Genomic DNA, 25,340 nt, shown 5'->3' on the forward strand with positions numbered 1-25,340 from the left:
CAGATTCAGTCTCTGAGTAATAGTCAGATTCTGATCCCGAAGTGTATAACAAGCCATAAACCTTATCGTGTAACTCATCATCGAGTTCTAAGGTTTTTAGCTTTTGAAGCTTGCAGTTTGGAGAAATATGACCAAACTTTCCACACTTATAACACTTAATATCAGCGAGATCACGTTTGGATCTATTCTTCGCAAATCGAGTAGATTTCCTGTTCGCTTTTCTAGTATCACGTTCTTCCTTAGGCCTATATCTAGACCTCTTTTTCTTATACGGGCTATCCGGGTTAGGGTACCTATGATATTTGGTTTTCTTCTTCCTGTTTTGAGTGGAAGTTCCGGGTAAACCAAACTGGGTACAAAAGTCACCTACTTGGGACCTTTCTTTAAGCTTATCTATCTTAAGCTGTCTAGAAAGTCTTAGCTCGTTACATAATTTAAGACCTTCTTCTGTACAAACACCTATAAGCTTACCATAGGTATAATTATTATACAGAATCTCTCCGCAACTACCCTTTAACACATTCCTTACTCTTTCAGCAAATAAGGAAGGGAGGCCGTCTATAAACTTGGCTTTCCAGTGCTCATATCTATTCTCGGGTAGTTCCATAACTCTACTCATAAAAGTATCTTTATACCATCTAAACTCACTAAGGGTCTTACATCTAAGTCCATTAAGTAAAGTTCGGACGGTCTGATGGTTTGAGGTAAATCTACCGTTGAAATGCTCTAAAATTGTAAGGATAAGAGTATAAACTGCATCTTCTCTACCCACTACTAGAGCCATACCTATGTTATCAACACCTTCGTCGGTTGCCGTAGCATTTATAACGAACGCCTTTTCCTCTACAGATAAATGATTATCCCACCAGCCACGAAGTTGGCCAGTAAAACCTGCAATAATCATTTTGCAAATAGTTCTATCTGTATTTTTAACACTTTTACAGATAGTCGAATACATGAGCATTCTGTGTACGAGAATGGTTAATTGTCTATCAGTTAGACCATCAAGATTCCATTCATAAATTTCGGAACCGTTATAAGACGTATTAGTCTGATTCCAATCTCGTTCCTCAATCAACACATCTTGAGGAGTAGGACGAGGATAATAATAGGTCTGCATTCTCGGAAGGGGCCTGTCTGTATGACTGTATGGAAGGATCTATATCCTTTTACCCAAGCAAGGGGCCTGTCTAAGCCCGATACATACTCTTACTGAGCCCATGTGTCTAGCAGTTCTAACTGTGAAAGAGATAGCCCTTTTGACAACTTCAGCGGGCTTTAATGTCACAGCTCTATCTCTTTCACAGTTAGAACTGCTAGACACATGGGCTCAGTAAGAGTATGTATCGGGCTTAGACAGGCCCCTTGCTTGGGTAAAAGGATATAGATCCTTCCATACAGTCATTAAACTATAATAGAATTTCCGTATATTTCGAATCCTTATTGGTCGTGCGGACTATCGCCAACCTTTAAAAGTGTACTGAAGCAGCTAGATCTGGATGGCCGTGCGGACTACCGCCCGCCTACCTAGATCCTGGTGTTAAATGGATATAGATCCTTCCATACAGTCATTAAACTATAATAGAATTTCCGTATATTTCGAATCCTTATTGGTCGTGCGGACTATCGCCAACCTTTAAAAGTGTACTGAAGCAGCTAGATCTGGATGGCCGTGCGGACTACCGCCCGCCTACCTAGATCCTGGTGTTTGTATGAAGTTCAGTATTCTATTATAGCCTCCTAGATGAAATTAACCCTTCATCTTAAGAATAACTAAACTTGGAAGCTCAAGTTGCATTCTTGGCATTAACCTAAGGATGGCCTTTGCAATTACCTTTCTTCTATGTTGTTATGACCTAAAAAGCCCTCCTTAAACCCTCGAAACAACACCACTCATAAGCCCCAATACCCCCAAAATTAGCTACATGCATTTCCTCCTCCGTCGAACTCAGCACCACCAGCGTCAACAATGGCGAACACTATTCGACGATGCCCTTTCCCTCAAACACGTCCGAGACCGTGGCCTCGACCACGCCGTCGAAAGAGAAAAGAACCTCAAACCCCTTCTCAACATCAAGAACCTCATCAAATCTGAACCCTCAAAATCCATCCCCTTAAACATTATCACACAATCCAAAGACTCCCTTCAAATCCCAACTCGGCCCGTCGAGTTTATCCGAAAATACCCTTCAATTTTTCAAGAGTTTTTCCCAGCCAACATTAGCATACACCCTCATATCAAGTTAACACCAGAAATTCTGAGCCTTGATTCAGATGAAGAGTTGTTTTACCAAAGTGTGAGTTACAAAGAAGATGTTGCTGATAGGATCTTGAAGCTTTTGATGATAGGTAAAATTAATAAAATTCCATTACATGTTATTGATAAGCTTAAATGGGATTTGGGTTTATGTGATAGTTATGCGAAGACTTTAGTACCAGAATATCCTGATTATTTTCAGGTGAATAATAATGAGTTGGTGTTGGAGTTAGTTTGTTGGAGTCATGAACTTGCTGTTTCCTTTATGCAAAAACAAGCAATGAAGAGTGAAAATGATCAGGATTTGTTAGTTAATAAGTTTGCTTTGAAGTATTCGAATGGGTTTGAGGTGGATAAGAAGTACAAGAAATGGATTGATGAGTGGCAGAAGTTGCCTTATATTTCGCCTTATGAGAATGCAATGCATCTTCCTGCAAAGAGTGATGAGGCTGATAAGTGGGCAGTGGCAATTTTACATGAAATTCTTAATCTTTGTGTTGGGAAGAAGGCGGAGAGAGATAATCTCCTTTTGATAGGAGAGTGTTTGGGACTTCGTTCTAGGTTTAAGAGGGCGTTAATGTTGCATCCCGGCATATTCTACGTGTCGAGTAAGATTGGCACACATAGTGTGGTATTGAAGGAGGGTTATAAAAGGGGAATGTTGATTCAGAGGAGCCCGTTGATGGAAATGAGGTATAAGTTTGTTCATCTCATGAACAAGGTGACTGAGGATAAAAAACAAAAAGATATACAGCAAAAAGGTAGTCATGATCGGAATGAAGGTGATGAAAAGGAACCTCACGATGATATGGAAGAAGAAGAAGAAGAAGAAGAAGAAGAAGATGAGGATGATGAGGACTCTGATGATGTGTATAATGACTACAATGATGATGAGATGGACAATGAGGCTAGAGATGTGAAGCATCACCGGAGATTGAACTTGAGGACAAGAGTTGATGATCAGAAGCTTTCAGCAAACTCACCGTGGACGTCAAGAAATCGAAACAACAAAGTTGTGGAAAGAACCTCTAGAAGATCGTCCTGGAGAGCAGAAAATAATGATGATGACACGGACAATGAGGCTAGAGATGTGAAGCCTAGCCGAAGATTAAACTTGAGTACAAGAGTTGATGATAGGAAGCATTCAGCAACCTCGCCGAGGGCGTCCTCCGGAAGAAATCGAAACAGAGATGTGGAAAGAACATCAAGAAGATCATCTTGGAGAGCAGAAAATAATAGTGAGCAAGATGCTCCAACAAGATATGAGGACAGAAAGCTTCCAATAAGATCATTGAGGACTTCGTCTGGACGAAGTTCCAATAGGGCCGAAGAAAGAACCTCAAGATCTTCTAGGAGACCGGAAATTAATGATAATCGATATGCTCACCAAAGATCAAATAACAAGTTAGATCTTCATAGAAACCGGGGAAGATCTGAACAAAGGAGGGCTTTCACACCATGAAAAGTTTTTCTCTCTGCGAAGCAGTGCAGCAATAAGTTTGCTTTTGATTGTTTGAGGTTTGTCAGTTGTCATATATGATGCTATAAGGCTGTAACAACATATTGCAGAATCTTGCCTATCCAATTTTGATAATTTAAGCTGATTTTCCTGTGTGGTTCTTAATTAAATGATGCATATGGACTTTATTATCATGTATTAGTTGCGATTTAGCATGTAATTTATGATGTGTCACCTGCTGATTTTGCTTGCTCTGCACCAGTGTATGTGACTTTCCTGTATCTTTGTTGTGGTTTCTCAAGATTGTCTCTGAAAAGCGACATATTTCTTATAATGGTTAGAACACTAAGGGGTCGTTTGGTATGGCGGATAAGCAAAAATAATCCTGAGATAAAAATTTAGTACCGCCTTATCCCTTATTTGGTTACTAATCTAGGATAAGTTATCCGAGGATTAAAAATAGTACCTGGATAACATATACCTGCTAGAGGGTGGAATAGTAATCCCATGATAAGTTATTTTGGGATAAAACAGTAAAATTGACAATCCCAGTATTAATACAACATATCAAACAATCAATAACTTGTCTTCAAACCAAGCGACCCTAAATGGATTAAGTCTAGACATGTAGCATGATTTGGATGTCTAATATACATTAGACATTTTTTCATTTCTCCAGTAAATCTGGTGGTCTTTCCCCGTTAAAGTTACTTCTCTTTTGTAAATGTACTCAATCTGCTTCTGTGTCATGTAGATGTTGCAGGTCTCAATCTTGCAGATATTACATTTTAACCCCCCAAGATTCTACTCTTGTTATGAAGCATATAGTAGAAACAAGCAGGAGTTACCTTTTCTCAAAGAGAAGCAAACAGGGGTCCTTTCTTTTTACTTTCTTGGTGACAAGATCAAAGAATAATAAGGTCTATCTGGAAACATTGATATGGAAATGATATTGATACAAAACATACAGCTTAGCAATTTCTCTTGAACATAGTATGAAGCAAATTTTAGGTCAAGCATAACTCCTAAGTCTTCCTTATTGATAACGCAATAAGCAGTGACCTGCCTTCCAAATCCAGTAGAAACGTCCATCAGGTCCTTTTTAACTTATTAGTTACTTTTTTCTGTTTTTGTTAATTCTCTTTGCATCAATAAAAACCAAAAAGTACTTTTCTATACCTTAAAAAAGAATATTGGTTTTCTTAGGACCTATTTCCCCTTCGGTTTTATAAATTTCTCTTGCCTGAGTTCCTCCAGTCTATCAAAAGTCCTTTTACATTTTTTTTTGAACAGGTAAGTAATGGATATATTGATAGAAAAAAGGGGGAAAATCTAGCACTAAGATGGTGCTAGTACATTTTACATAGTCAGAACCCTTCTATACGGAGAAACAAAAATAAGGGTTCCTTTGTACATTCCTGTCCCTGTAGTGAGTCGATGAAATCTACCAAGCTATTTTCATCTGACATTGTGAAGGTTACACCAAAAAGCCAAAAGCCTTAAGCATCTAAACTTAATCTTCTGTATAGATTCTGCTTTTCCATTTACAATTTTATTAAGCTTATTGGTGATGATTTTCGTTTTCATGTTTAGGGACTACCTATTCAACTGATGTGATTGGAATTATTTTCTTGCACTACACTACAAACTTTTTATGTTTATACTCCTATGAAATTCTGTTGCTATGATGAACTATTTGGTCCATAATTTTTTACTCTGATATGATTCAGTTGATTGCATGACTCCAATTCATATGAAGGTTTAGTCATTAGATACGGAAAATATTTATGCATTTACATAAACAATAACAACAAACCCGGTAGTTTTCCACAAGTGGGGTCTGGGGAGGGTAAAATGTACATAAGAATAAAAAACCATTTTTGGATAATATTTTTGCATTTGCATAAGACTGAAATGAACCGTAACTCCATTATTCTAAGTTTTGGTTCTTTGACCCTTTATCATCTTTATCCTTGCAATGAACCCTCTTAACTTTTGATATTGTAGTAGCTAGCCGCTCTGTCTTGTTCTGTATGAATAACATTGATAAAAACTAGAAAATATGATTGGCACTTGTTGTTTAGGGGTTAAACCTGCTTATATTTTTTTGGATGCTGGGGGTGGCTTTCATCTCTCTCACTCTCCTCTTTAATGAAGGCTTTATCTGACCCAGCTATCACTCTTCTCTGCAAACCCTCTTGTTTTACGCCTGGTGATTTCTTAGATGAACTATCCAACTGCTCCTAGGCTCAAGCTCCTGTCCACACATAAGGTTTGCACCATTGCCACAAAAACACGGTCGAAAACTCCAAAGAAAGAAATAGTGAGGATTATTGACTTTGTTTTCACATGGTAATTTCAATCAAACAAACAAGTAATCTAGTACATTGTGGGAGCAGGTGATGATTGAGTTACGGTAAAGTCTGGACACATCCTTCTGTGATGTGCAAGGGAACATTATATTCTTTGTTCTGAGTGAAAGATCTAGAGGATGCATCTCTTTGTTTGATGATTTGGTATCAAATGGTTCTAGTTTGATTTTCATGCGTAGACCAGTTGTTCAGATAACTTGGTTGCAAAAGTATTCTTAGCTAAAAAGCACCCTGAACTTGTTGTCAGTTTCTTCTACCTCTTGATTCTTGACATGGCACCAGTTTATCGTTTTGGTGATTGAAGAACTGTTATTTACCTTTTGACATGCCTTCTGTTTCTCAAACTTTTGTTTGTCGTTTGTATGTTACGGTTACTCATTTCTGTCAAGTAAATTATCTGAAATTTAAGATGGACTTTTAGTTTATATAGGGATATGTTGTGATTGCTGTGTTTGGAAATGGAGTGTTTGCCATAAAACTTCTGTGCGTAATCTCATTAAAATGTATCATATGGTCGTCTCTTATCGGTTAAATCAATGTTGGATTTGGATGCATGACCTTTCGCATCCCCTTTCTTGATTGGTTGAGCACAAGATGATACAGAATCTTTGGCATGTAATGTGTGATTCATTTCAGTTGTAAAAAGTTTGTGAGCTGCGAAAGTAGCTGCTTCTTCACTCTAGTCTCTATGTTTGCTTCAGATTATGAAGCCTTTTGCATCATGTTTGAGTTTTTTGTGGACGATATGCAAATTGATGGAGGTGAATCTCAGAAGGCATTAATAGAACAGTGTGTTGGTTGAAGGAACTACTTATAGATGGAGATATGTAAATACCATCACTAGTCTAAGGTAGGTTCTGAAGGACAGACTGAGAGAAGCTGGATATTATGTTCTTTGTGTTGGTAATTTTGTCAGCGGAAGTTAGTTTTTAGTGGGCGTTTGGACATAAGAATTATAAAATTCCAAAAAAAAAAAAGTCTTTGTTTTTTTCAAGTGAAAATAGTATTAGTTAGAGTTGTGTTCGGACATGAATATAATTTTGGGTTGTTTTTTAAGTTTTGTGAGTGATCTGAGTGACAATTTTGAAAAATAGTCTTTTGGAGTTTTTCAAATTTTCGAAAATTCCAAAATTCATCAAGTGAAAATTGAAAATTTTATGGTCAAATACTGATTTAGAAAAAAAGTGAATTTTTCGAAAAAAAATATGAAAAAATACTTATGTCTAAACTGGCTCTTAGCCATTTACATGTTAAATTGAAGAATAAGCAAGCTGGCCGGTGAAGTTAATTTAAGAGAAATTTTCATAAAGCACTATCTTTTAGTGGTAATTAGCTATCTATAGATATCATTTGCTATATTACGGATTGTAGATACGTTTTTTGTTGTTATAAGATGTATTTAAACTACTGTATTCATGAATACAGTAGCAAAAATAGGCGTGAATCAGGGAAATCCAGCTAATTAGTTGTTGTATTCGAGTGTATTCGACTGTATTCATGGCGTGAAACATGAGATTACAGCTGGACAGATTATTGTATTCAACTGTATTTGACTGTATTCACGGCGTGGAACAGAGGATTACGCTGTTTTTAAACGGAAAGTAAATCAATTAACATAAATAGACTCCTAATATAACTCAACAAACTCAATTATAACACACAAAAATTGTATTTCCAGTTATAAAAAAGATTCTCAACCGAAAAATACCCCAAACATATAGCAATCTTCAGAGAAATTATATAATACATCTGAATACGTAAATTATATTAATTAAAAAATATATGAATACATTCATGGCATATAACGAGACAGTGAATACAATGAAATACATAGAATACAGCGGGATACATTGAAATACAATGAAAAAAAGACTGTGAATACAATGAAATACATTGAATTCAACGAGATACATTGAATTACAATGAAAAAAATACAATGAAATACATGAAAATATAGCGTGATACGTTGAAAATACATTGAAATATATTAACAGAAAATCGAGTTGCTCAGCCCCAAACTCTGTTGTTTTTGTTCAAGAACAAACCCTAATTTCCGGCGAATTCGCCATCGAGTAAAAACCCTGAATCTCACTGAGCTGAAATTCGGATCTACATAGACATCAACTTTTGAGAGCAGCTTGGTGACAAGAGCTTTGAGATATATGTCTATATTAATCATCTGTTCTTTTTTGTTAAAACAAATTGAAAATTAAAATAATTTTGATATGCAGAAAAAGTCAAGGGTGAAAGATCTGCGTCGGTCAGGGAAATGCAGTTTGGAGAAAAGAAGAGGAAGAGATGAAGATATTGATGGGATTAATAGACTTAAAAGTGGTGTCAAGAGTATTGAGAATGGGTGAACTGAATGATGAACGGTTGCATTGGTGCGAAGACAAGATGAGCAAAGTTAGAGTTTCTGATGGAATTGAAAACGAGGATGAGAGACACGAAACGTGGGATTTCTCAGCATTCCTTTTACCACCGTGATGAGACATCATGAACTTGAAATCACCGTTTGTGATTAATGGTAGGTGATATGGATGAGAGGAATTTTGAGATTGAGCATCGTGTTTTCAGGGAATGGGGGAAGAGAATGACATGTATCAAAGTAGAGAGAAAAAGAAAATAGTGTAACTAAATAAAGTATTTAGTGGCTTAGGGGTAGAAAGTAACCAAAATTATATATTTTGCTATAAACATTAAAATGTATCTATAGAATATAATTTTTTTAAATGGTATTTATTTAAAATAAATAAGGTGTTAACTTTTGCTATAGGAGGTTAAAATTCCTTAATTTAATCTGTGTGCATATAGCTTAGAATAACTTTCTATTTCCTTTTTATTGGCGAATTAGCACTGCAGTCAATAATAACATTGCTATGTTACAAGATCCTTTTGATGTACTCGTATCAAATGGGTGTGACTTGGCTATATCGTGCAAATTCTTCAAAATACGATAAGATAAGGAAAAAAATGCATCGACCCGTATTTGGATAAGTATAAACCCAGACTCTAAAGGGCTCCTATTTAGGAATTAAACGGTTAGTCCTGGATTTCAGTTTTTCAGAACAAAAATGTCTTGAAATTAAGATTTTTAATTTAAAATTTCAGGACAAAATAAGTATTGACTAATTTTTAAATAGCATCTATGAGAATGACCATCTGTGCACTTGCCCCTATAAACGTGTACCCGGTGTGTTCTGGAGACAATTTAACATTGTAGCATTGTGTCATGTCCTTAGTCATTAACTAAGTACACGTGCGATACTTGACAACTCGCTCTCGATCTTGCACAACTTACTCACGTTCTTGTTATGCCAAGTCACTTTTACTACACTCAAGATCGCTAAAAGAATGTTAGAAAGAACACAAGAGAATTTGTTAAATGAAGTTTTGTATTAGAGATAAATTGAATTGTTTGCTTGATGAATTACAAATGAATAACCCCATTTATATACTAGTCTCTTAGGGACTAGTATGTAAATATTAATTGTTACATAAGTCCTTAATATTTACAAGATAAAGACTTTCTCTAGAACTATCTACAAAACTAGAAGATTTCAAGGACTTTTCTAGTAAATTCATAGGTATCTAGGGTCTTCGGTCTTCCTAAGGAAATGTCCATACTTCTCTAGAATCTTTTCACAAATGCTAGCCTTTCTCTTATATATGTGAGCTTCCATATGGTATTAATATATGCCAAATGACAGTTATGTGGTATAATAACACGGCGGTCATCACAATTGGCTAAAAACTGTAATATGGTGGTACATCCAACACAGAAATACTGATGCGTGCCCGTGTGCCAGAAACAATTTGCACATGTAACACAAAAACACAGGTCATTTTGCATAAGCTGTTAAAAAGGAATGAGAATGTTTGCCAGTATATTATATATATATATACAAAGCATATGTCATTTTTTGAATAGCATTCTGCTAAGCCGTAAAGTAGAAGCATGTAATCTTTATAGTCTCTATATATATTCAAAGAAATTCCATTGTCATTGGTGAATATAGAATTTCTTCTTTTACTGGAGTTCTCCTCATTACTCACTAAAGATAGTAAGTGGAACTAAACCTGATCTAATCCAGGAGAAAGCAATTAAAAGAGAATTTAGTGCTGCTAAGTAAAAAAGAAGGAACAAAGTTATATGCTCTGTTTGTTTGCATCTGTGGAGCTTCTTCAGCCGTACACCTTGAAAGACAAGACAACTTTCACTATTCCAGTATACTAACAACTCCATTCGTCTCTCTGATACTGTTTGACTATAGTACGATGTCTTTTGAAACTTGTGGTATAAAACAAATCTTAAACACGCATGTGTGTGGACATACATAAGCCGGGCTAGTTTGATTTTGTTATATCAATTGTTCGGTTTTATCGGGATTTTCTGGTCACATGAATATTATTTTAATCATACTTTCTTAGAGTTATAGATAAAGTTTTAATACGTTAATTTATGTTTAGTAAGAATTGAACAAATTGTCAAACATATGATGTATTAGAATATTCTTATGGGAGTTTTTTTTGGGTAACACATGATAGTTATTTTTTAGTCTAAGAATAAATTTTCAGTGATGTACACTTTCAAGCTTAACCGAATTTTAATAATTAAACACAAAAATTAATATAAAACCTAAATGATGATATGCTCTATTTAATAAACGATAATCGATAAAATACCATTTCAAATTCGAAAAAGATATAAGAGTTTAATAGATTTTGACATATGAATATGGAAGAAACAGATTGACGTACTTTAATAACACTTGATAAGAAAGTGAAGATAATGATATAATCAAAGATTATTTAAAGTAAATAAAAATGAATGCACTTCATAGTTCTATTAAGTATTACATTCCATGAGAGGACCATTTAATGTTTCTAGATATTTGTCTAAATAAGATCCTATATAAAAAATTTAAAAAATATATATAAAAATTATAAATTTATATGCCGAGTTGGTTCATGTTTTTCTTACTCATTACTAAACCAAACCAAATCAAACCTAGGGTGTGTTTGGTATGAAGGAAAATATTTTACGGGAAATATTTTTCAATGTTCTCATGTTTGGTTGGTTTAAATACTTTGGAAAATATTTTCCTCATGAACTCATTTTCCTCCAATTGAAGGAAAATATTTTTCCTATCAAGAGAAGGGAATTTTCCCAAACTCTTTTTCAATCTTCCCCGTCCTATTCCCCATCCCCATCAACCCACACCCAGCAATCCCTACCACCACCCCCACCACCCCCAACCCTCGCCCCACCCCCACCCTGACCCCCACACCCATCCTATATAAAAATATTCTTAATAATACTTTCTTTTCATGTTATAGATAGATTTTTTTTTTCATTTCAACAAATGAGTATTTTCTTTTCATGATATAAAAAAATATTTTTTCCATTTTAACAAAAAAGGTACTTTCTTTTCATGATATGGAAAAAGTATTTTCTTTTCATTTTAACAAAATGAGTATTTTCTTTTCATGATTTAGAAAAAGTATTTTTATTTTTTCAATAAAATGATTACTTTATTTTCATGTTGTAGAAAGAGTACTTTCTTTTTCAACCAAAAAAAGAGTATTTTCTTTATAGTTATGGATCATAAACTTCAACGTTATTTTGTGTAAAAAGGTAAAGCAGCACATTAGTTCCTTTGGGTTTGTGTGAGTTTTTAGAAGAATAATTAAATTGTTGAAGAAAATAGAGGTTGGGTATTTGGGGGAAGGGGGGGGGGGAGGAAACATGGGGGCTTGGGGGAGGGGATGATGAGAGTAATATAAAAAAAATATTTTCTACTCTCTAACCAAACACTAGAAAATATTTTCTGAAAAAAGTTTTTCACTCATCAACCAAACAAGGAAAATAAGAAATAAAACCACTCATTTTCCATGTAAACATTTTCTAAGGAAAATATTTTTCATGAAAAACATTTTCCTTCATACCAAACACACCCCTAATTGGTTCTTTTTATCGATTTCGGTTTTTGTTTTTCAGTTTGATGCGATTTTAAGTTAGCTAGGTTTCAACACCAATGTGGCTATATCTCATTTAGGAAAGTGCGCCAATTAAGTTTAGGAAAAAAAAAAAGGAGAGTACTAAATTTAGGGCCGATTAGCTTACATGCATTAATAAAAGTATCTCAATATAAAATATCGTATAATTGATACACTGTTTGGTTACGTACAAGAAATGCGATGTCTGGTTTGTTTCATCAACATTCCACAATGCATTTGTTAATTATTTTATGCAGAATAGATATGTGGAATATAAGCCCCAGGTCTTTGTCCTTGCAACTTGCGTTGGTGAAAATAAGAAGTTTAGTCCGTTTATTATATGTAACTGTTGGACAATTTGACTCATGCCAAGTTAACATGGTACATGTGGTCATAGTGGCACTAAACATAACAGGTCCTCTCTAGCCGTTATATTTCGTATTGGAGGGTTTATATAGTGGAATAAATTAAAATGGATAGGGGTTTTACGTGGGAGAGACTGATTATTATGGAAAATATTTATCTGCATCTTATGTTTCCATTAAAGGTGAAAATATATATTAATTAATTATGATTAAGATATTATATTTTATATAAAAGGGTTGGATAGTAATTGGACATATCTTCTTTCGATGTGAAAACACACAAGAGTTTAGTAAATCTGTTATAAGTAAGTTCTTAGAGCCGAAACGGAATCTAAGCTTTAAAATCGATCATTGTGGAATACCATTATAACTCATATTTTATGACTATAGTTTTGAACTTAGTGTACTTTATATATAACAAAATAGTTAAAATCATATACTTGAGGGCATGGTGAATTGCATATTTCAAAATCTGGCAAAAAGAAAAACTGCATATTTCAGCAAATTGTACAAAGCATGAAAGATTTTGCTATAAATACACGTATGCTTCAAGTTCTGTATACGGTAAAAATCAGTGGTCCGATTTTATTATCATTAAGGCGCCTCGTAAAGACCGCCCCTAGAAGGCTCGAAGCTCAGCTCGGGGTTTCGACCCCGTGGGTTCTCAGTGATCGACTTTGAGGCAGTATAAACAATGATCGGCCTTGAGGCAATGTAAGTCAGCAGCTACGGGAGATCGATGTGAGGTTCCCAAGGCACGTGACTAGAGCTGACGAAGTCTATTAGGCTAGTTCAAACCCGTATCACGACATTAAATGGCTGTACCAGCCCCATATCTTTGTAATAAAAGCATTTGTACTTTATTGGGATTCCCCTCATATATAAAGGGGATCATTGTCATTTTGTAAGGGGACCTGATACACAATAGTAAAGATACAAGAACATTCTCTCTGCTCCCTAACTTAACATATTCCCTTGACTTCACTACTTACATTTATTGCTTACATTTGTTGTATTCTATTTATTGTGCTTCATTTATTGCTCATTATTGGTCATAAAGAGCCGTCATCAAATTTATCATAACTGTTAATCCTCCATCGACTGCCCTTGACCGGGCACCTGACTTGACCTCGAGGCCCCGTATACGCAAGCTCAACGCCACGATTTTGAACCATTCGGTTTGATTGTTACACTGTATACAAGCTATTATCTTATTTTCTAATCTTTCACTTAGTATCTATCACCTAACAACTAGCATAAAAATAGATCATATATTTCTAGAACCATAAAATCAAATATAATTGTTATTACCATTTTCAAGGTAAACAGTTTGGCGCCCATCGTGGGGCTAAAATAATAGTGGTTGTTTTCTTGCTGGTTTACTACATAACGCAAGTTATCGTTCACGCCTTTTCTTGTCCAAGAATCTTTGATTTCAGGTCAAAATGTCTAACTCAGTGAATGTATATGAAAACAACAGTCTTGAGGACCATGGGGAGAATAGTGTAGCTGTTCCGGGTGTTGGCGCACCACCACTAAACCCTGGGGACGCGCCAGAGCCAATCCCCGCAGATGTGGTCTCACGCGATGCCCAACACGTCGATATAAGCTCCCACACTAACAGAAGCATACGCTAAGGAGACCAACAAGAAGCTCAGAAAACCCCACCCAGGGAAGAACGAGAGGTTAGCCTTCACGTTATTTTTGAAATATTACAGGCACAACAGTTGGCAATTGCTTAGCTACAAAGCCACCAGAAAACTCCCAGCACGGTAGCACCGAAAATGGCTCCCCAAGCCAAGCAGGCACCAGAAAGATCAAGCAACAAAAGGTCGGTAGCCGACCCCACCATCATAAAGATGCTCGAGGACCTCACAAAGAGGATCGATTCGGGCGAGAAGAAGATAGAAGCCAATGACAAGAAGGTGGAGACCTACAATTCTAGGGTCGATCAAATTCCGGGCGCACCCCCGATCTTGAAGGGTGTAGATTCGAAGAAGTTTGTACAAAAATCGTTCCCAGAGAAAGCTGCCCCAAAACCCATTCCAAAGAAGTTCAGAATGCCCGATCTTCCGAAGTACAACGGAACCTCGGACCCCAACGAGCACGTCACTGTTTACACTTGTGCAGTGAAGGGCAACGACCTAAAGGACGACGAGATCAAATCCATCCTACTAAAAAGGTTCGGAGAAACACTTTCAAAAGGGGCGATGATGTGGCATCACAACCTAGCCCGAAACTCGATAGATTCATTCGCCATGCTGGCAGATGCCTTCATAAAGGCACATAGTGGTGCCATCAAGGTAGCTACAAGGAAATCCGACGTCTTCAAAATCAAGCAAAGGGAGAACGAGATGATGCGGGAATTTGTATTTCGCTTTCAAATGGAACGAATATAACTACCACCAGTCTCCGACGACTGGACAGTGCAGGCCTTCACTCAAGGTTTGAACGAGAGAAGCTCGGTAGCTTCGAAGCAGTTGAAGCAGAACTTAGTCGAATATCTCGCCGTTACTTGGTCGGACGTCCACAACCGATACCAAACAAAGATCAGGGTTGAAGACGACCAACTAGGAGCCCCCTCCGGCTCGGTATATCCTAGCAAGCTTCCAGCAAATGAGCCAAAGCCAAACAAAGAAAGATACCAACCATACACTAAAGATAGAAGAAACGCCCCGAGGCGCAACATAACCTGCAATGACCGAAGGATGGATCGAGGCCAGAATTCTCGGGGACTCATTAGTAGAACTAGATTCAATAGGCACACAGGGCTGATGGAGGCACCCGCTTGTCAGAATACAACTTCAACGTCGACATTTCAGACATCGTATTGGCCATAAGTAAAATTGGAGACGCCAGGTGGCCAAGGCCTGTGCAATCAGATCCTTCGCAAAGGAACCATAACTTAGCATGTGAATTTCATGGCACACACGGTCGCAAGACCAAGGATTGCTGACAACTTCGGGAAGAAGTAGCCCGACTATTCAGCAAAGGTCACCTCCGAGAATTCCTTAGTGATCGAGCCAAAAATAAATTCCAGGAAAGAGAGGCGACCAAGAAGAACAAAGCAAATGAGCCGCAACATGTTATACACATGATCATGGGAGGGGTCGACATCCCATAGGAACCCACTATCAAAAGAACAAAAATATCCATCACTAGAGAAAAGCGAACTTAAGGTTACATACCCGAGGATGCTCTCACATTCAGCGACGAGGACATCGAGACCTTGTCTCAGCCTCACAACGACGCACTGGTAATCTCTTTTCCTGTAAATATATTTCAAATTAAATGTATACTTGTGGATCTAGGTAGCTCGGCCAATATTATCAGGTCAAGGGTGATAGAGCAGCTCGGACTGCTTGACCAAATCGTGCCCGCCCCTCGAGTCCTCAACGGGTTCAACATAGCGAGCGAAACAATGAAAGGCGAAATTACCCTCCCGATCAAAGTGGTTGGCACTATCCAAAATGCCAAATTCCATATCATCGAAGGAGACATGAGGTACAACGCCTTGCCCGGAAGGCCATGGATACACTGCATGAGAGCAGTACCATCAACCCTTCACCAAATGATGAAGTTTCCAACGAAGGATGGAATAAAAACCATGTACGGGGAACAATATGTAGTGAGTGAGATGTTTGCGGTACACGATGTAGCACCGGCACCAACACCTTCGACGTCGAAGAAACCACAGAATAAACAAATAGTGAAATAGCGATCACGAGATACATTCTCAGCTATACCCGAATAAAACAAGAAAAGGACCGTGTCGTGTCCTCAGAACAAACCATCGAAGCATATCGAGGCCCAAGGCGCCATCGACACTAAGGTATAATCGTCTCCCTTTTTAGTTACATTTTACACTAACCAATCGAAACAGCCGAAGCGCTTTCCAACTTGAAGGCCTTAGGTTCCGAAAGCATACATTGCACTCTTTTCCTTCGATCGGGTTTTTATCCCAAGAAGGGTTTTACCGACAAAGTTTTTAACGTGGCAACATCCATATGCTACCTAAGGAAGACTCAACAAGTATTCAAGGCTTCTTTTCAATCAACCTCGAATTCTAAGGGGCATCCCCCGGAAGGTCACCTCCTCAGAGAAGCCAAGATGTGCTAAATGGGGTCTCGATAGGAAAATGATATACCTGGTCAAACGGTCGAACGAACTGTGTCTGTATAAAATAACCGAGCCCTTGACAGCAAAAACGTGTATACTTGTACCAAGTAATCAAAGAATAATTTCCCCTCCATCAAATCATTTCGTGTTTCAAAGGAGTTCGGTATTTTTTACAAAAATGGCTCCAGAGAAAAAAATGTCCCAAACACTCGGGGATTGACGTCAAAAACCTCGAAGACATATGACCTCTGGGTTGGAAGCTTCGAACTCGTAAGCCCTCAAAGAGGCAACATCAAGGTTACAAAAATGGCTCCAGAAGCCAAGAACGTCTCGAACACTCGGGGACTGGCATCAAAAACTCGAAACCGTATGACCCCCGGGTTGGAAGCTTCAAGCTCGTAAGCCCTCAATGAGGCAACGTCAAGTCTACAAAAATGGCTCCAGAGCCAAGAAACCTTTCAATGCCTCGGGGACTGCCGAGGCCATAAGACCCTATACGGGCAACCTCAACCTCGTAAGACTTTTATAAGGCAACATCAAAAATTGTAAGACCTTAAGCAAGGCATGAACCATACTTGTACCAAGTAACCAAAACTATAAGACCTCAAGCAAAGCATGAATCATACTTGTACCAAGTAACCAAAACTGTAAGACCTCAAAGACATGTAAAAATTATAAGACCTTACAAAAAGGCATTATCCCGACCTTAAAGTTAAGGCTATATATTCGAACTTGTAAGACCCCTAAAAAGGTATACCCTCGATATAGACACCGAAACTACACTCGAGGACTGAAAGGCTCCGGCCAAACACAATGACTATAGTCACAAGGTTGTACTAGCCAAACTAACATGACTCGGGGATGCCCGACTGTTGCTATAAAATCACAGGTCTTCAATTACTTTGAAAGTACTTTAAAAAGAACCGGTTAAACAGGCTACCCTCGACATAGGCAAAAGAGCTTCGACCATGTCAGCTCCAAACTATAGGCTTCGAAACACTCAGCCACCGAGCAAAACTTCCCGAGGTGCTCATCCATTTCCATATAACAACTCACAATCGAGGTTTTTATCGAACCGTCAAAGAGTCAGGCAAACACAATTTCAAAAAGTCCTTAACGAGGGAAAAATAAGCCAATATTAGTGGTCGTACCGACCCAATGCGTAAGAGCCACTGATGCCAACCCATATAAAGGGTCGTACCGACCCAATGTGTAAGAGCCAATATCGCCAACTCATATAAAGGGTCGTACCGACCCAATGTGTAAGAGCCACTGTTGCCAGCCCATATAAAGGGTCATACCGACCCAATGCATAAGAGCCACTGCCGCCGACCTATATAAAGGGTTGCACCGACCTAACGGGTAAGAGCCTAAGGGCCAGCTTTAAATTCAAAAAACTTAAGGGTCAATGAGCTCGAGTCGAGACCCGATTCGGGGACTAAACCCAAAACACTTAACTGAATATGTCTAAGAGGAAAAGCATAAGAGCTTAAATGTCGGTTTATACTAAAAGGTCATACCGACCAAATGCATAAGAGCTTAAATGTCGGTTTATACTAAAAGGTCATACCGACCAAATGCATAAGAGCCTACGGGCCAGCCCAACGAGCCCTAAGGCCGTACTATAAACCTAAGGGTTCTTTTAACCTGAAGACCAGTTCGTCTGTCTAATGGCTGACAAACATCACAGCAAAGGGAAGTGCATAAAAGATGAAACCGCAAAGCTTCCTTTTATATATGTATATGTGAAAAAATGCAAAGCTCCATGTTCTTTAAAAGCACTATACACAAAATCAAAAAAGAAAGGCCTGATCTACGTCCCCCTTGGGGACTATGGCCCGTCAGCCTCTTTCTCGCTATCTTCAGCATTGGACAGAAGGAACTTAGCGTCATATTTGTCCGTCTTTGCTTGCTTTATCTCTTTCGAGAGATCGAAGCCCCTAGCATGGATCTCCTCGAGAGATTTCCTCCGAGATTTACACCAAACATACTCTTTTCTCCTACTCTCTTGGTCGAGATCCCCTCTTAGCTCAGCACGAGCGTCGACAACATCCTTTAAATAGACGGCCACTTTCTTATCAGCCTTAGTTTGGATTGATTCGGCTTCAACCCAGGCATCCATAACTTCGGCCTTCATCTTCAGAAGCTCGGACTCGAACCTTGTAATCATAATCGTTCGGACCAAGCTATTCTCATGAGCATTGCGAAGTTGTACTTCGAGGGCGAAAGCCTTGGCTAAAACATCCTTCTTAGCCACAACCTAGGTTTCCACCCGAGCCTTTAGCTCATCACGCTCACACTTGGCCTGACCAACTTCGCCCAAAGGGCATTCTAGGTCCTCCGCCTTTTTCTGCAACTAAAGTAAACGAAACATTAGCCTCAGAAGATAGAGGAAGAAACACGTACTCTCTTGGAACAAAAATTACCTGCTCCTCGAGGTAGCTTTCGTATTTCAGTCTCCGACGCGCCTCATACAGTAAGTGTGCCAACTCGTCTTCCCTTTCATTGCAAAGAAGCCTAAGGGATTTCTCCCCATCCATGGCTTCTTGCAGCCTGGTCTCACGGCGAAGCAACTCAGACTTGAGCTTGTTGAATATCTATGAAGGAGAAACTCGGTAAGAGAGTAAAAAATTGCAAAAAACTATAAAAACAATATGATCTGCCGAAACTCACCACAAAGTAGAGTCGTTGAGCTTCATCAAAAGTCGAGCGCACCTACTAGTCTGGCTCCATCGACCCCAGTAGAGCCGCTCCCGGCTGGGATACGGTCGCTTGATATATGTGGCCCTTGGCTTCGAACATCCCTCGAAGTACCTTCGATGGGAGAAGAAGTCGACGGCAGAGAACCCTCGTTCCTCGAAGTACCTTCGGCGAGAAAAGAAGATGACAGCGGAGGAGGGACCGGTTTTCTAAAAACAGAGATCTCGGGCACTGCAGGCTCAACTGATACATCCTCTCTAAGCCTCCGGGCTGGACTCATCTTTCTATAATCACTGTCGCCCTGCAAAGGCCCTTTCTGCTTATTACTATTGTTCCTCGGCCCCAAAATTGGCGATCATTCTCCCTCTCCGAAAAGGCACGATCCCGCCTCAAAAAACCCCCTAATGGCTACAATGACGGAGTTAGTACACATAAAAAGAAAGTGCCTTTCAAAAAAAAGGAGCAAATCACATAGCACGTATCGTGGTGTTTTGCCTCCCATCTACCCTTAGACAAGGCTCGCCACTTACGTTCATTGTAAGTCGAGTAGGTCGCCAACTTCCAAGCCCAATCCGTTAGGTCGGGGACCTCGTATGGCATCCATGGAATTACTGCATAGAGGGAAACAAAGGCACATTTATGGAGCCCGCCTCCACTATAAACAAAACAATGAAGGCACAAGTGTACCACTTACGTGTAAAATTCCATTCCTCAGGAAATGGCAGAAACTCCGCAGGGATAATATCAATAGTCTGTACTCGGACGAATCGGCTCATCCATCCCCGATCCCCATCTTCTTCATCATCAATAACGAAGGGCGTGGTGGATCGACATCGTAGGGTTAGTAGGCCTCGATGGTTAAAAGGCCAGTACAGCTTGATGAGACGACTAAGGGTGAACTCAAGACCTGCTTCCTATGCAAAGAACCTCATCATCAATACTATCCTCCAAAATGATGGATGAACCTGTGCCAAGGTAACCTGATACTTTTGACAGAAGTCGAGCACGACCCTATCAAGGGGGCGCAGCATAAAGGGGTATGTGTATACGTTCAAAAATCCCTCAACATGATCCATGATGCTCTCTTCAAGGGAAGGTACCTGCAGTGCTACATTCCCCCCCATCCCCAATCTTTCCTCACTAACTCAAGGTGCTTCTCTCCTATTAAAGAAATAAACTTCGAGGCATACTCCTAATGACCCCGGACATTAGGAGGTTTTTTTGATGAAAAGTCCCCCCTCGAAACAAAATGTTCTGAGGTTGGCTCGCCTGGCACCAGCGGCGCACCACCAACCAAGCGAGAATCAGAGGCAGAACTTCCTTCTCATTGCCGAGCGGACCCTGTTGTAGCAGCCATAATTGTGGTAAAACTAGGGAATTGGAGCGGGAATTTGAGCAAGGGCTTCAAAGTTGAAATGGTGAAGGACTTAACACAGGAAATAAGAACTCTATGAAGGAGGATAACTACTCAAAATAGCAAAATCCTCAAATGAGGGAAGAAAACCCTATATATAGAGAAAGCAGTGATTGTCCTCCTGCCTTAAACGCCAATTAAAAATATTGACTAAGACATTATCGCTTTAGGAAGATATACCAGCAGGATTGCCTCGGTTGTTTCATAGTTGTGCCATGCAATTAACGCTATCGTATGATGTTTTGGGGATCAAAGACCCCCGCATCTACAGGCCTCGAGATGGTACCCGATCTTGAGGACATCTGTCAAAAAGAAGATAGGCTCTAAGGAGACATTGATATCATTACAAGCCTTGATATGGTACCTGATCTTGAGGACCTCTATCAAGAAGAAGATAGGCTCTAAGGAGCCATTTATATCATTACATACCTTGAGATGGTACCCGATCTCGAGTACCTCTATCAAGAAGAAGATAGGCTCTAAGGAGCCATTGATATCATTACAAGCCTCGAGATGGTACCCGATCTCGAGGACTGATCAGGTCCAACCCTATACCACTACAAAGTGGCAAGAGCAGTCGATGCAGCTTTTACCCAAGATGGTCGAGATCGAATCCACATGGAGCTAGATTGATTGGGATTTGGATTCCTATCTAAACTAGCAGTGCGTAGTGCTCTTAATTACACTTCCAATCATAATTGTTGTTTGCTACTTCTAATTTTATACTATCGAGATGCTAAATTAAACTAAGAATAAATACTTGTAAGGTTTTCTAAATGGTTAAAAAGGCACTAGGAAAGTGACTTTCTCCTAGGTGAATACTTGATGGGATCTAAAGCCTAAGGCAAAGTTATTATGTTGGGGATTGAAATATAGCCAATGCACAGAACTACTCACTCTATACCTCTCGGTAGCTTGGTTGACTTTGCCCTAATTGACTTTCTCAAGACCAGTTGGGTGTCAAAAATTGTACAAGCAATATAGGCTCAAGTCGGGTATTACTATCTCTAGGTTTAACCCTTTAATTGGGGTTATCAATCTCTTGATTACACCCCAATTCCTTGTTGGACTGATTTTCCTAGACTCAAGCTCTCTTTCTTAAGAAGAGCCCAAGTCAAATAGGCAAAAATTAGTATTTGCAACCACTAACTCAACATGGAAAACACAAATCAGTTCAAATATCAACTACTCATAAACATCTAAGCCTTAAATCAAAAGACCCACCAAATACCCATACTAGGGTTGATCCAACCATAGCAAATGAGTCTAGCTACTCATAATAATGCAAGAAATCATAAAATTAGATGAAGAATAACCCATATAATTTGATTACAAACTAAGAAATTGGAGATTCAGTGCTAAACTAGCTACAAATTACTCAAAATGGAACAAAACCGTCGTTCATGTGCTCTGGATTCTAACAGATGCCCTAAAAATGTGAAAAGAAAGTATTTATACTAGGCCAAATTTTCTGGACAAAAATACCCCTGACGGAGGTATTGCGGACCGTGGAAAATGTGTCGCGGCCGCAATAAGGCTTCTTGGATTGACTTTCCTCTCTCTGAATCTAGCCACCACAGATCGCATAAAATGTTCCGCGGCCGTAGTGGCTTCACTGCGGTCCGCACAAAATGCTTCGCGGACCGTGCTGGCTTCAATTCTCCAAACTCCCAACTCTTTGAATCTCCTCTCCGCGGACCGCATAAAATGGATTGCGGCTGTGAAGAGGCTACTGCGGCCGCGAGAAATCCTCCACGGACCGCACTACTTTAAGATCGAAAAGTGCACCTCTCTGAACTCATCCATCGCAGACTGCACTAAATGGTTTGTTGCCGCGGTGGGTCTCTTGCGACTGTAGTGGATTTTATGTTGCAGTAGTGCCTTGACTTGTTCTTGGTACTTGTGCATGTTTCACTCCTTTTTGAGCTGGTTTTGACTACTTGTCACTTTTTTTACCAAACCCTGCAAACAAGTACAACATGTATGCCTTTGGGACTATTTGTATACATTTTTAATCCAAAACTCAAGTAAAAAGGAGTGTAAAATGAACTAGAATCCCTAGTTATCAACTCCCCCAAACTTAAGCTTTTGCTTGTCCTCAAACAACTAAAATAAGTACCACCTCCTTAAGAGTAAAACCAAGAAAATTCAGCTGACTTAAAGTTACCTCATCTAGCATCAATTGGGACTAACAATTGCCCTCAAATCAAATGAATCATTAACAACATTCAACATGTAAAGCACCATGGTTTTAGTGTGACACAATAGCATCAAGAGTTGACTCAACTCATCAAGGAAACTCTTTCCACTACTTTGGTCATTGTGGAACCCAAACTCATACTCCTCAACTCTCCATAAGCAAACTCACTTTTAGGTTGTAGCATTCAGAACGAGGATTGTGGAAAAGACACTCATCTCTCTCAAAGAAAGGTCACAAGTCCGACTCTAAGTACCATAAACTTCCCCTTATGTGAGTCACCACTAATGTAAGCTTCATTCAACTCAAGATAATATATGGCTTTTGTGGAGATATATTGAAGGCTTTTGGTTCAGGGTAGAAACTATTTGGTCTAAGTAGGTTCCATCTTCCCTTAAGCACTTCATTTGCTTCATTTTAGCACACATTCTCTTGACTTTTTAAGTCATTTACTTCTTTATTAGGGGTTAGAGAGACACAATGTCACTCTTTCTTGTTCATTTCAAAACTTTTTCTCCTTTCTAAACTTTCCACACCTTTCATCTCTTTACTTTTATTGAATCCTTTCATTTCTTCTACATTGTTAATTGTTTTTTAACCTTTTGATTTTCTTTCTTTTTCATTGCCTTTCCTTTTCTTCATTTTGTACCTTTTACCACTTTGTTGCATTTCTCGTCTCTCCCTTAAAACTTATGCTTTTGCCTTGTGCTAAAGAAATATCGGGTGCCAAGAGAGGGTATTTTTAGAATGGGTAAAGGCTTGTATCATGGTCTTTGAAAGAAAAAGGGCTATGGCTCAAAAGGGTTGACTAGGGATATTATCATTGGTAGGCTATGAAAATTTTCAAGATATCATTCGGATCAAGGAGAGCCTATAATCACTTCTCAAGTCAAACTACACTTAGGATTTTGCCTAGACAAACATTCAGGGCAAGTTCTAGACTAATGGCATAGGACTTGGACTTGCAATTCAAATTCTCACCACATAAGCTATAGGATTGCTAAAGAGACAAAGTCGGGGCCCCACAACAACCTTAGATAAGATTTGAGCAACACGAATGGTCCCGAAAAATCACTTGGTGATTATCGGCCAACACAAGAGTCTCAAGGTCACAACTTTCACCATCATATACACAACAATTTGTTTTTGACCATAATATCAAAGGCAAATGTGTTAGGTCCAAGTGAAGCTTTGCTTGATGCACTATTACTCATTAGCTACTATTTACACAATAACAAAAAGAAAACAGACTCAACCCTTAAGAAGGTTGTCATGCCATCCATCATCGAGAAGAGCCAACCAGTTCACATAAATTCCACCTTTAGAAAGAACCGTGACATTAAGAAAATCGAAGGCTTATTGCACACAAAACTCAAAAAAAGAAGCTACAAAAATGAAGTAAGAAGCTATGAAAGAAAATGCGAAAAGTAAAATGAATATGTACAATTGAGGATTTAGACAAATATACATAAGGGGAAATGAATATATACATCAGAAAGTAACTTTATATACAGACCAAGGTTGCAAAGTACAAAAAGTGCAATAAACTAGTAAAATTATATACATACCAAAAGTAAAAAGAAAGCATAATAAAAAGAAAGTAGTATCATATTTACAACCCAATGTCATCAAAATAGGGCTTCCCCCTCAAATGAAAGCTAGCATTGTCCTCAATGCTAACTAACCAAAAATAGCTCAATAAAAGATAGAGAGTAAAGAGAAACTCCTCATTGGCCCTCCGTCAGCATGAGGTCATCAGCCTGAGTCCTTGGGTCATATGACTACTCGGGAACCTGTGATGGGATCCCGGTATCCTATGTCTTCACGGGGACCTGAGGCTGCTCTGGGCCTAAGGATGGCTAGAGGAACCTCCCTACAGGTCCTCCAACTCTATCACTGCATCATTAGCTCGGGGGATCACCCATTCCTCTTTGCTGGACTCTCCATCTCATGTTCCAGCTCAGGCTGTGCTACTGGAGTCGGGTCATGCTATAGTAGCTCCAATGGCAAGTGATCAACCTTCATTTTCTCCACTTCGACCCTCAACTCCTTCACAAACTCCTTTGATGCTCGAGTCTTTCTCAACTTTTTTGTTTCCTTTGCCAGCTCCTTCAGTGATTTTCCATGAGTACCCACATCATCTAATATCAACTTTTGGTTCTCCAAGAGCTTCTTCTGGTTGTCCAGAAGCTCCTTAAGAGTCTCCTCCACTAAGGCTGGGACCTGTGGCTGTGGGGGTACGGACTGGGCTGCCATCGAGCTAGAAAGCACAGACATCTTAGAAGTAGTTGTCTGCATCTAGTTGTTGATACTGGTAAGGGTTTGGCTCAAATGGTGGGCAGTCAATAGGTAAGCTGAGGATGAGGGGATATCTGGAGTAGTAGCAGTAAAAGGTCTTGGGGCAATGTCTAGTGTAACTGAGGGAGGCTGAGAAGAAGATACTACTACTACTGGCTC

General features: G+C 39.0%; 1 protein-coding gene across 1 annotated transcript; it reads left to right on the forward strand.

Moving 5' to 3' along the window:
- The first annotated feature begins 1,832 nt into the window (after positions 1–1,832).
- Positions 1,833–3,886, forward strand: LOC104239681 (protein WHAT'S THIS FACTOR 9, mitochondrial). The gene has a single exon (XM_009794374.2). It carries the CDS (start codon positions 1,926–1,928, stop codon positions 3,717–3,719), a length of 1,794 nt encoding a protein of 597 aa, XP_009792676.1. The 5' UTR covers positions 1,833–1,925; the 3' UTR covers positions 3,720–3,886.
- The last annotated feature ends 21,454 nt before the right edge of the window (positions 3,887–25,340 follow it).

Source organism: Nicotiana sylvestris, chromosome 4 (genome assembly GCF_000393655.2).
Source record: "Nicotiana sylvestris chromosome 4, ASM39365v2, whole genome shotgun sequence".
Taxonomy (NCBI): Eukaryota; Viridiplantae; Streptophyta; class Magnoliopsida; order Solanales; family Solanaceae; genus Nicotiana; species Nicotiana sylvestris.

What these genes read in the sequence shown, in the direction of transcription:
- LOC104239681 (XM_009794374.2), top strand. Translation starts at nt 1,926, where the DNA reads ATGCATTTCCTCCTCCGTCGAACTCAGCACCACCAGCGTCAACAATGG.